At 40.3% G+C, this 12,620-nt stretch overlaps 1 protein-coding gene across 1 annotated transcript; it reads left to right on the plus strand.

Annotated features, from left to right (window-relative positions):
* Positions 1–2,118: 2,118 nt before the first annotated feature.
* Positions 2,119–11,816, plus strand: LOC126408088 (DEP domain-containing protein 7-like). The gene is made up of 12 exons (XM_050073452.1): positions 2,119–2,235; positions 2,592–2,771; positions 2,959–3,100; positions 3,186–3,281; positions 5,648–5,832; positions 7,383–7,584; positions 7,821–7,966; positions 8,898–9,059; positions 9,241–9,383; positions 9,575–9,700; positions 10,986–11,061; positions 11,484–11,816. The coding sequence occupies exons 1-12, from the start codon at positions 2,169–2,171 to the stop codon at positions 11,693–11,695; spliced, it is 1,737 nt and encodes a 578-aa protein (XP_049929409.1). The 5' UTR covers positions 2,119–2,168; the 3' UTR covers positions 11,696–11,816.
* The last annotated feature ends 804 nt before the right edge of the window (positions 11,817–12,620 follow it).

Here is a 12,620-nt window from a genome sequence, read left to right on the forward strand (position 1 = left end):
AAAAGACAAATTAAAAGAACTGCCATCCATTAAATGGGAACATTTCTATCAAGCAACATGATGTCTGTATTATCTTTGGGTGAGTTATGTTAGTTACTGTTCTGTAATACACTAAGGAAAAGAAAGGTGAACCACAGCCCTGTGTCGGCAATATAAGTATTTACATTGCAGCTAAAAGCAATACAGTAACTGAACTACTGCAATACTAGTGTAAAGGGTTTTACAATAGGCATTTTTTACTTAAGACATTTTATTATGTCACGGTAGAGAAAGCACTGGTGTGAAAAAATAAAATGAAAGATGGCTGAATTCCATTTAGCTGCTTCAATTTCAGTGTCCTGGTATTGTGCATGCTGTCTCCCCGTCACACTGTCATGGCTTACTGGTACACTTGTACCTTAATGTTATTAGCAACACCTTCACTTTTTCCATTAAAGACAAGTAAAATGTCTACTGTGAAAAAGGCCTGTCATGCAGCACAATTGAGTCTTAATAAAAATAGGCTAACTTTTTCTTTTGAAGGAAGTATGGCTTTTGAAATTTGAGGCAAATATTTGGAAATGTAATCTTAAGCTGTCATATTATTTTATCAGTGTTTGAGAAATCCATTGTTCATTGAAATTCATCATGGTGCATCATTGACTCCTTTATCAGTGAGACAGTGAAACTGTCTGAGGTTACTCTTTAGATCCTGGGTCTTCAACAGGGGGTCTGTGACCCCTAGAGACCTCAGATTTACTGCAGTGGATGCTGTCTATTTTTTTTTTTTTAACTTTTAAAAAAATTACAGTACACAACATTGATGATAGCCTAACTGTTACTCATAAATGCTCGTGCAATCATGTGAGCTTGATATCACCTATCCATGATGACTAGGTCAACTAGTGAACAGTTATGTACTACTGAATCATATCGGCCAGTTGGCTATATTGTTATTCCAAGTACTTGTGACAGTGCAGAGGGTGAAGCTAACAGCATGTAGCCATGCTTCAGATGCTGCTGAATTACCAGCCACAAGCAAGCCCAAACTTAAAAATATTGAAACCTAAAATATTAAGAGAGTTATCTCAAGTGCAACTCAGTTTATCCAATATATATGTAGTTAGGGGTCCCTGAAAAATGTTGTTTCATAGTGCCAATTAGCAGATTTAGCTAATTTTATTACAAATACATTTGATATAGTGTTAGACTTTTCACTTTGACTTAATGTTTAATTAAATAAACTATAACTGAAATCAACGACACTTTAATTAGAATACATTTTCCTATTGTAACAGACTTAAAGCAAAACTTAAGCCTCAACCAAAAGCTAACAGAATGCTAACATTAGCTAACCTCAACAAAATGTTAGCTAGCATGAGCCTATACTTTGCTTAGAAAAAAGCAAAAACTGAGGTAATTTGTCCGTTATTCTTGAAAGGTATATTGTTTAAAAATATGTTTGTGTTTCTAGGAATTAAAATGTTAGTTGTTATAAGTGAATTAGTCAGGTAAAATTGTTGTTTGTTGATAGTGCTACATTACCTTTGACAGTTAGCCCAACAAGCTGGAAAGCTAGCCGCAGTGGTTTCCAACAGCGCCCTCTGCCTCCGGGCTAACGAAATGATGGCTGCCCCTGGGTGGACCTGGCAGACAGGACACTGAACATTGTTCAAAAATACAAAATAAGAGGTTGAAATAATCAGCGCCCAATAAAGATATAAATAAATCAAATTATCAGGCAAAAAAGGGGCAGCTTTCATGACAGCAGTGCTTTCCACATTTTTATAGTTGTGTCCTTTTTCTCGCACTGTGCAGCCCCAGCACACAGCTTTGCCACCATTTTAAATCATCTCTGTGGGTCATTTACACGATATAATTATACTTCATTTGTGCTCACATCCCTAACTGTCTCCGGCCATCTCCCATTCGTGTATATTCTGTATTCTAAGTATCTGCTTTAGCGTTTTGTACACACAATAGTAAGCCTATATAAAGATCAAGCAGCAGTTTGACTGCTGTGTCAGAGGTGACTTATACTCTGCTGCCATCTAGCGGTTGAATATTAAACTGCACATATAGTGAAGGAGCTTGGACCTGCTTTGTGTCACCGGTTGCTTTCTCCTGCTTGTCCAAACACCTAGCGTGTTATCGGCTGAAGAAGTGCTTCCTCAGCTGCTTTGGTAGACATGGCGTCGATTAAAGAAAGAGCTGCGGCGTTACACCTTGCAGAAAAATTATGTGTGCGCCCTCAAGGTGAGTTAATCAAGCAAGCATTTCAACGAGGTGTATCAACTTCTGCAGCTCATGGAGGCCTGACCATGTGTCTGGGTTTTTCTCAGGCTGGCCAACTATGATGATCTAAACGTACTAAAAAGTTGATGTGTTAAATCCTCACTGACAAACAATCGACCCCCAATTTACTGCTGCTGACTTCAGTTAGTTTGACAGTTTTCCTCAGTCAGGTCCTTCATATTCCTCCACTAGGCTTTCCTCCTCCATGCTTTGTCATCTCTTAGATTGTCTTATCCACCTTCCTATCCATTTATCTGTGCTCTAACCCTGCACAGGTCAGTTTGATTCCCTTTGATTTTCTCTGTGCCCTGTCTTAGCTCATGGAGTGACCAGTAAACCAGTCCAGTCTTCCTCCATGTGGAGTGGCCTCATCTCCCACCTCAGGTCCTCTGTGACAGTGAAGCGTCGACGAGTCCACCTCAAGTCTCATGGCGACTGTTTCCTCGGCTCAGAGGCTGTTGATGTGGTGGCAGAACACATTAGCTGTGTTTTTGAAGGTGTGTATGTGTGGGGCATTGGATTGTACACATGGTAGCATTCTATACTCTCACATTTTAAATCAATAATTTGGTGGATTTTCCAGTTGAGGGCTCCATTTGGCCCAAGCTGTTTTTCATTATATTTATGAACCAAAAGAATGTAAATGAACTGCCACTTTCCTCTCTCTGCTTGGTTGAATTTAAGGTGCCGATGTGTCACGGGACAAAGTGGTGTGTGTGTGCCAGGCTCTGTTGGACTGTAATGTGTTTGAGGCAGTGGGCACCAAAGTGTTTGGCAAAGACAAAAAGCAGGATCTGTTTCAAGACAGCAAGAGTGCTCTCTACAGGTTATACTCAACCACACATACACAAAGTTTTTTTGTTTTTTTTTGATGATCAAAATGTCCAACATGGTGCCTTTTTTACACACAGGTTTGTGGGTGAGAGTTTTCCCTCAGTTGACGAGTTAGAAAGAGGTGTGCTCGTGAAAGGGATCCAAACACTGTTCTGCAGTGCTCCTTCAGACAGGTACTAAGTCTCAGTCATTCAATTTGAATAGCATACATTACACACACAAAGTTACCAATTTATTTGTCACACCTACATTAAAAACATATACTATATGATGCAGACCAGTAAGTTGTATGACACATCCTTCACAAGGTGGTGTGGCAGTGAAATGACATTATTGTATCTGTCAGTTTCAGAGATGTATTTCCTCCTGTTTTGATGTATTTATAGTGAGACAGGGTTGAATAGAGAGGAGGAATACATTCTCAAGTTAAGGCCAGGGGTGTTACGTGCAACTGTTACTTAAAGGAACAGTTCGCCCCGAAATCAAAAATACATATTTTACCTCTTACCTGTCATGTCATTTATTAATTATACTGGAGAGAAGGCAGACATCTCTATGACTGATATCTCAAACACTCAGCACACCAAAGCAATCGAGACTGATAAACAGCACTACAGGTAACAGGAAAGAAAAAGATGTATTTTTGATTTTGGAGTGAACTGTCCTTTGAGGCATGTTAAGATGGGTGTACTGGCAAAGTGAGGTTATCCCAGACCAGTGTGACATTATGTGAATACTATATGTTTTGTGTTATGTTGTTAAACATATAGTCTGGGGCCCCATTTAAAATGACTTCTAAGAATCTCTTTCATATATACTGACAATTATGAGCTCAGTTTGAAGCAGATGACTGGTTAGGTTTGACACTTAATGTTAATAGTATTATGCATCACCCAACTTAGCTGGAACTTTGGGAAATATGAGTAAATTCTATCATGGTACACAGCATTTTATATCATAAAATGCTGTGTATAGTGGCATGCCATGATATAGTACATTTTCTGGAAAGTCTATTGATAAAACATTTAAGTTTAGCATTGCACCTTCCTCCTTGTCAAACCTGGCATCCACATTACCAGCAATGCAACTCGTATGACTAATGTAGCCAGCAGAGCCAGCAGCCAGTGTTGCCAGATCTCGTGAGACAAATAAGCAACCAGGCCTGTGAAAACAAGCCCAAAACAAGCGACTTTTTCTACGGAGCCCCCCTAGGTTCCGGTGAGAGAAAATTAAACTGTGTGCACGGTTTTACAATCCGTGGGGACGGATTTTAAACTGTGGGTACAGATTGTCAATTTACATCCGTGTGGACAGATAAGTAAACTGTGCGCAGTTTTGCAAAACTACCCACGGTACACAGTTTATTTATTTTTCTCCCCCCTGAGCTTCAGGACAATGACCACAAGAGGGAGTTAAACTACCTTTTAACATTATTTAACATTAGAAAACAGATGGGATATCAAATATAGGCTGATGTACCAAGTACTTTATATACACAGTAAACCTCTGATAATTAAAATTTGCACACACAAATAAATATCATCCTGAATTCACAAATTCTTTATTTATTATTTCTTTTTATGCACTCATCTAACTTTTTTCTTTTAGTTACAGGACTGACGTTTTCCTAACCAGAAAAAACACATTGCCCTGCTCTGCCTCTGATTGGCTAGTACTCGAAACACATTGCCCTGCTCTGCCTCTGATTGGCTAGTACTCGTTGCCATCAGGGTCAGAGCCAATTACAAGCAGGATGCGGGTGGGAAAAAACTCTGCTGTCTCCTGTGTGTATGGGGAAAGGGGAGGGACAGAGGGAACAGGCAAGACAAACTATCCTACGTTTAAATAACATATCAAAAATATCTGCTTGACAACTTATTATGGAGCTGGGAACAAGCCCAAATAAGCAACTACGCTTTAGAAACAAGCCCAAAAAAACCGCGACCCGCGACTACCAATATCTGTAAGCGACTTTACAGAAAAGCAAGCCCAAAGTTGCTTATAATAAGCGGACTTGGCAACACTGCCAGCAGCCTCGAGCACAGGCGAGGGGTAGGCTGCAGCAGTCTGATTACTCACTTCTTTCTGACTGCATGCTCTCGGATTTCTTTCATTTATAAAGGTTGTGAATGTTGTCTTTTTTATACAACTTTTTCAGTTATGGAGTAATGCTCCCCAAGACCTGTAAACACACTTTGATGTGTAAAATCAGTGGAGTTCCCCTTTAAAAATAAAATTTCAAGATAGGAATGTTTCCGTTTTCAAGTGAATGGAATACCTGACAAGTCAAAGTACTTCATCACACTGATGCACAAACCCTGTGCTCCAGTCCTATTTATTAACACAATGGTTTAATACAAGCACGCATATTAAAGGGAGAGCTGTCACTGTATAAATGATGTAACACAATCTCTTCAAGTAGTCTTCAAATCATCTCCCAGCAGGTGTCATCATATCACCTAACCCGCACTAGAATCCACAAAAGGCTTTTGACACGTCACCAGTGTGAGCTCTCAGCTGTCTCTGTTTTACATTCCAGGCAGGAGGAGCAGACGTGTCCCACTGGCTCACATGTTCAGACGTCCAGCCCTGTCAGATGTACTCAGACAAGCATAGAATCCAACCAACTGGACACTTCTGCCACTGCCGGTCTGTCACTGGAGCCTCTGGTGAACAGTGTGAGTCCCAGCAGAATGCAGACTCACACTGCTTTACCGCAATCACGTAAGACACTAATGTCAGCATTTGTGTATTTTATCCTGTTGTGCCACTTTAACACTGTTAAAGCATAATTTAATTCTCTCTTCATGTTACACATTTACTCGTGGTCACAGGGATTGTAGCCTCTCCCAGCATGCACTGGATGAGAGGTGAGAAAACATTGAGTAGGACGTCAGTGCGCCACAGAGAAAAAAAGAAAGAAATGACTAAACTCCTTTAAACAGACCATTTTAATGGTGGACACTTTGACAGAGACCCAGATATATTTAATAACATTAGTGATGGAGGCCCTGCTATTGTGCTTGCTGGCTAACTGGAACAGCTTACTGGGACTCTTAATTGAACTGTGCCATTTTTAATATTCGCAATTTCATCTGTGTTTTTCCTACAGTGACAAGTCAAAAGTATCTGCTGTTGAAAAGGTCTATTAGGTTACCATTGGAGTTGTATTTCGATTGTCATTGAATTTTAAGTGGCAGATCTGAGTTTGACCAAAATACACGTCATTATTTAGTTTTGGTGATGAGTGCCAGTCACTTTAAAAATGGAGCCTTATTGATTGACAGTCATCTTAATACAAAAAGTTTTTGACAGCAAATGACATTTAATATTTTATTTTTCCTTTGCATCATTTTACTCTGGGAAAGTGCTTCCCACATGACCTTACTAGTTATTCTCATCATTTCCCAGACATTACTCTTTTCCTCATTAACCCTTTTTAAACAGGAATTGTGCAAATTTGCAGGAAAGCCCAATCAGTCTTCTTGCAGCATTGGCAGTATAAAAACAAAATTGGGGAGTGCAGCAAAATGCCGCCTGCCTACTTTTGTTTATACAGAATGTGTCTTTTTCAGGGCAATGGGGGGCGTGAACAAGTAACAAATGAACCGGCGATATCCATGGTTGGAGTCATGATGTTTTGGGGTTGTCCATCCGTCCCATTCTTGTGAATGCGGTATCTCAAGAATGCCTAGAGGGAATTCGTAAAGTCTGGCACAAATGTCCACTTGGACTGAACTATGATTCGTTTTTTGTGGTCAAAGGTCAAGGTCACTGTGACCTCTTGTGTCTCATTCTCATGAATGCAATAAAGAGAACGCCTTGATGGATTTCTTCTTCAAATTTGGCACAAATGTCACTTGGACTCAAGGATGAAATAATGAAGTGATGATATTTTATATCCTACACGTCAGCTTCACTGTGACATTATAATGTTCTGCATAAAACACTTTTCTGGCCATTACTCAACGTCGTAACTTAGGAACAGAAGGGGAGACATTTGGTCAGATACTGACTTGGTGAAACTTATCATGGATGTCCACATTGAAACTATGCTGATTGTGTAGATCTTCTGTGCTGTGGGGGGGAAGATGTGTGTGAAGTATCCACAGACATGGATATAAACTGAGAAACTTGATTGGTACACAGAAGCATACAACTGTAGGGTGGTCAGTCTAGTTTTATCTTAAAAAAAAGCCTTTGTTTCCCCTGAAATAGAAAACGATACAACAGTTTAGTGTATTTTTTTTGCTTTGTCTTTCTCCCCTCCCCAGTGGTAGAGGAGGTTTGGCAGGAGCAGACTCTGCTCAGGCTGTTAAACCTGGTGGAGCTCCCCCTGCTGGAAGGGGTCCTTCAGTGCAGTCAGACCGCATCCTCTCCTCCTCCATTAAACCCACTGGCTCACAGTAACCCAGACCTGATATACAGCAGCAACCACCTGGACAGGAAGATCCTCAAGGCCTTCAGGGACTCTCAGTATGTTTTAAAAATAATTTGTTTCTTACTCAATATCTACTAGCGAAGAACCAGACATTCCAGTCTTTTTGCTAAGCAAAACTAACTGGCAGCCTATAATAACTTCATTTCTATAGACATGAGAGTGGTATCAATCTTCTCAAATCTAAATTTCCCAGATATACAGTGTATATTACCATATAGTGTCTTTACTTTAATGGACTGAAAATTGTCTTGTATTTCTCCTTATACCTCAGGGAGGATGTGTGGCTCTGTGCGGCTCTGGACTGTCTGGACTTCCTCCCTGATCAGCCAGTGGTGGCACTGAGCAGGGAGCTGCCTTTCCCACAAGATCAGGACAGCTGTCAGCAAGTGCCAGCTGGTGGCAGGTCACAAGATGGAGGCAAGTGCTTGGATGAAAATGTTCACAGAGGTGGCCAGATGGGGCCACTGAAATCTAACCTAAATCCATAACTGTATTTCTGGAATTTAATTATGACGTAGGCTAGTTGAAAACTATTTGGAGAGTTAAGGAATCTCATACTGCTGTACTTTGGCTTCTTGTTTTACAGTTAATGTTATGAATTATATGATGTGCATAGAAGAATACCAGTACAGTTAACATTTTGAGTACCACGATAACCCTGTTTTAATGTGTTATCTATACATGTTAGGCGATTCATTGCTCTTCAGATAGTCTGGTTGTCCTTTCTCTTAGAAAGACAAATATACAGCTTTATTTAGTGGGAACAAGCCTGCTCAAGTTTAGGGGAGACTCGTTGGTACCCATACAACCCATTTTCATTGTGAGAGTTCAAGGGACCCCTTTGAAAATGGCCATGCCAGTTGTTCAATCGCCAAAATTTAGCCTAATTTGGAGCGTTACTTAGCCCCCTAACAAGCTATGCTGACATGGTTGGTACCAACAGATGCCTTAGGTTGTCTAGCTACCTCAAAAATCAAGCGTGTCACAGCCTCTTAAAGACAGAAATGTCAGCCTCCATTTATTTTCCACCATGGGGGGCACAGCAATTTTACCAGGGTGGCCATGGCCCCCCTGGCCACCCCTTGGGAACACCACTGCTCAAGAACAAGGCAGTATCTGGTATTTGGCAAAGGCTAGTGCGACTACCCAATTATGTTTGGTGTTCCTCACTTTTAAAATACAACATGTATATGCCTTTACACTGTCTACTCATGCCAGCTATAAAGAAGCTTTACTTACGGTTAGATATTGTGTCAGGTTTGTGTTAAAAGCATGCAACTGCCATTGTTATCAATATAACAATATAATTGTCCGTTTCTGTATTTCTGGCTGTCTGTGTCTACCCCAGACAACAACAGTGATGAGCAGCCTGGTCTCTCCAACAGTGGTTTGGCCCAGTGTAAGCTACTGCTGTACAGGACCCTGGTTAAACACTACAGCCACACAGACAGACCTCCACTGCTGCCCCACCACATGACTGACATCTACACAGCCATCACCGACCTGCTGGGTAAGAACTAGGAGTATGACTCTCAAACTGTGGTTTCTCACAAGAAAAGCTGATTATATTATCTTATTCAGATTCACACTGCCCAGGGGTCCTAGCCTGTATCTCTACCCAAGTTGCCCAACTCCACTCAAATGTCAGTAATCCCAGTATCACAAACTTTGTGTGTCTCTTGCCTTCCCAGTGAATGCTAAATTGGGCACGGCTCTTGAGGCTCTGCAGTTGTGTCTGAAGCTGCTGCCTCCTGGCTGCAGAGATGAGCTGCGCAAGCTGCTTACATTTATGGCTCTGGCAGCTGACCCGCAGGGGATAAAACTGGACAAGGAGGTGAGAGATGGGCACTTAATCCTATGCTGGATAAAGCATTTTTAAAATGTTAAAGAAAATATTGTTGGAACATTGAAAGTCATCAGCAGGCACTGCTTCTCCACCTGTCAGACAGGTAAAAAAAAGAGGGCTTGTATGTGCAAAGTTTTTTTCTGTAATTTAACATTAATGATGTGCTGTTGAATGTGTAGATGGAGAACAGACAGGCGGTGAAGAAGTCTTTCTCCAGGGTGATTCTCCACAGCAGGGCTCTTTCAAAGGAGAAAGAGGACCTGATGGTGGTCTTCATGCTCTGCAACAGAAAGGAAATGTTTAAGGTAAGAGAATGTCAGAGAATACATTATACTACTTTCCTTGAGTAGTGAATGAAGAAGTGATTTTGTTCACCTAAGAGTCTTAAAACTTAAAATGCACGGTAATACCTCATGGCCATATGTCACCTTGTCTTCATCAGGGTGGTGATGCTCACATTCCAAAGTGGTATTCATCCAAAAGTTGTCGAGACATTTTACTCAAAGCCACAAGTAATTTTCATGGTAACACTAAAGAAGAAGAAAAATAATACCCAAAGTCATAATGATTCTTCCTCTGGGGACCACAATTGTCTAGACAGTGTTTCATAGCAGTTCATCCTGAAGTTTTGAGATCTGCGTCTGGACCAAAGAGTTAGACCAAGCGACAGCCCATTATTGCCATTCCTAAAGCCCCAGTGCTAGCATACCTAACCAAAGAACAGTCCAAATTTAAGCAGCAAAGGTCCTTGTATGCCGTGTATGGGTCAAACTCACTAGGTCATTTAATTTGTCTACTGTCCTTGTCTTAGTATAGAAGCACGGGAAGGTAATCGATTTATTCACTGAGGTGTGTCCGACTCCGCTATAGGTGGTGATATCACCCCTTTCAGGTTGTTAGTATTGGACCTTTTTCTGGTTGACCTATTACATCACAGACCAAAGAAATGAGTGTCGTCCAGCTGTTCCACCACTTTTTTGAAAGTTTTAAAAGTTTTATTTTAAAAGTCTGGTTTTAGTGGGACTAACACAATAAATCCATTTTCTCTAATGTCATGTGAACATACTGACTGGATCCTAAATGTCCCATAATGAGTGTCGTTTTTTTATCATGTTCTGTCTTTTGTTCACACCCACAATGTGCAAAAAAAGATCCCTGTCACAAATTTGTAGCACCACATTATACAACAGTAATGCCCATACCTTTCAGATAAAATAAAGACCAAACCTCAGGTGTTACCTCTTATGAAACCTAGGCTAGTAAAAAATCTGACGAACTCCTTCTCAAACAGCAAACAAGAGTCTGACCCTGACAATTTGTTTTCAAAATGTCAACCCAGGATTTACTTTGTTTGTTTGAGCTCTGACATTTATCAATGCTGTAACTCACTGTTGCGTAAACAAATTGCTCAAATCAAGTTGCAAAACACCGTTTCGAAAATGCTGTCACAGACATTTGTGTAAGGCATTCAGTGAAAGGAATAAGTGGGAACTTGAACAGAAATGACTGCCAGTTTGGTGTTATTCCAGCAACAAACCATTTTCTGCCATTAAATTATTTGCCACCAAGACTTTATTCTCTTTGCTCCAGATACCAGGGGCTCTGCACAAAGGAGTGAGTGACAAGCTGGCCAGCCTTGCACACGAGAAGCAGCCTGATGTGACTGGTAAATGACTGTTCATGAGTATTAATCTAACAGCAGTGTCCAACTCAAACACACTTTGATAATACAAAGATCATCACTCTGCTTTAAAAGTCAGAATAGATGGGTAAACATCTTACCATCTCACTGGGTTGGATCTGTTACTGTACAGCTGCAGATTTCACTGCAAGTCAGACATGGCATCCATTAAAAAATACTTTGCACCATAAGCTCTCATTCAAATCAACATGACAGCTTTATAACCTGGAGCAGCTCAGAGACAAACTAACAGTTCACATCTGTGAGGTTTTGGCTCCACTCAACCATCAGGTATTAAACAGATCGTTGTGGCCTTGTGTGTCCTCATCACATTAGAAACTAACTAAAACTAATAATATAATACATGTTGATTACTGTTAATACTGTTTTTCTGTTCTTTCCTTCAGGCTCTACGTTCTGTCAGCAGGTCCCCAGCAGGACTTTTGCCGACTCTACAAAGAAGACCACCAACCAGGAACTGTGGGCTCTGCTAAGGAGCATCCACCTGGACACCAAGGTCTCTGCTAAGGAGAGAAAACGCCTCCTCAGGCAGTTTTATCAAGCCCATCCAGAGATATTCAACCAGTACTTTGGTGAATCTGCTGTTAATGTGCTGTAGGTGTGTGAGCTAACTCACTTAAAATACATATTTGTGATGAACATTAAATCTTAGCGGAGGTTGTAAAGATTCCGCCAGCATGTGATTGCACTTGTATGTGTGTATTTGCTTTTATATTGTGCAGAATAAATAAACTTAACATATTCCTGACCGTGTTTTTTTCTTGAATATAAATTTAGAACTGAAGTAGGACAATCCTCTGATTAAGCTTGAACATGTATGTTTTTTGTGGGCGAGAGGATTAATGCAGAATAAATGGAACAGAAGTGAGGAGAGCTCATCTGTGAAAATGGTAGACTGTCCAAGTAAGTCCATTATGTGCTACAACAAAAAGGCGTCTTCTTGAGTATTCATATGTTCTCAGTCTGTAGACATGATGTGTATTGTCTATCCTGATGTGCCCAAACCCCATATTTGTGTATATTAATTAATTTGTGTAGCAAAAAAAATATAAATTACAATGGATTGATGGACTTCACTGGCTGTAGGTTACAGTGAAGCAAATAAAGTGTCTTCTTGCAGAAGTGTTGTTTCCATCGAATTCTCTTGGACTTCCTGTGGATTTTTGATGAATTCATGAAATTTTAAGTGCAATATTGCTAAAAGTTGGGTTATTTGATTAAATATGCAAACTTTAGTTACAACCACATTTAATTTGAATTGGACATTACCTTTAGATCTCCTCAACACAATTTCATAAAGATTCTTTTAGATATGATCCTTTGGAACTTGTTGGGCTCCTACGGCAGAGATGTAGACATGCACCACTTTAAAAACACACCTAAATTTGAAAGTGACTCATGAAACAAATTTCCAGAGGTGTGGACTCCAGTCACATGACTCAGACTCGAGTCACAAATTTTATGACTTTAGACTTGTCACCACAAAATCAAAAAAGATTTGCAACTCAACTTAGAATTTAACA

The sequence above is a fragment of the Epinephelus moara genome, chromosome 20, assembly GCF_006386435.1.
Source record: "Epinephelus moara isolate mb chromosome 20, YSFRI_EMoa_1.0, whole genome shotgun sequence".
Lineage (NCBI taxonomy): Eukaryota > Metazoa > Chordata > Actinopteri > Perciformes > Serranidae > Epinephelus > Epinephelus moara.

Coding starts and splice junctions, on each gene's coding strand:
- LOC126408088 (XM_050073452.1), top strand. CDS start 2,169: ATGGCGTCGATTAAAGAAAGAGCTGCGGCGTTACACCTTGCAGAAAAA. Junction 9,701..10,985: donor ACAGAAAGGAAATGTTTAAG/GTAAGAGAATGT, acceptor TCTTTGCTCCAG/ATACCAGGGGCTCTGCACAA. Junction 11,062..11,483: donor GAAGCAGCCTGATGTGACTG/GTAAATGACTGT, acceptor TCTTTCCTTCAG/GCTCTACGTTCTGTCAGCAG.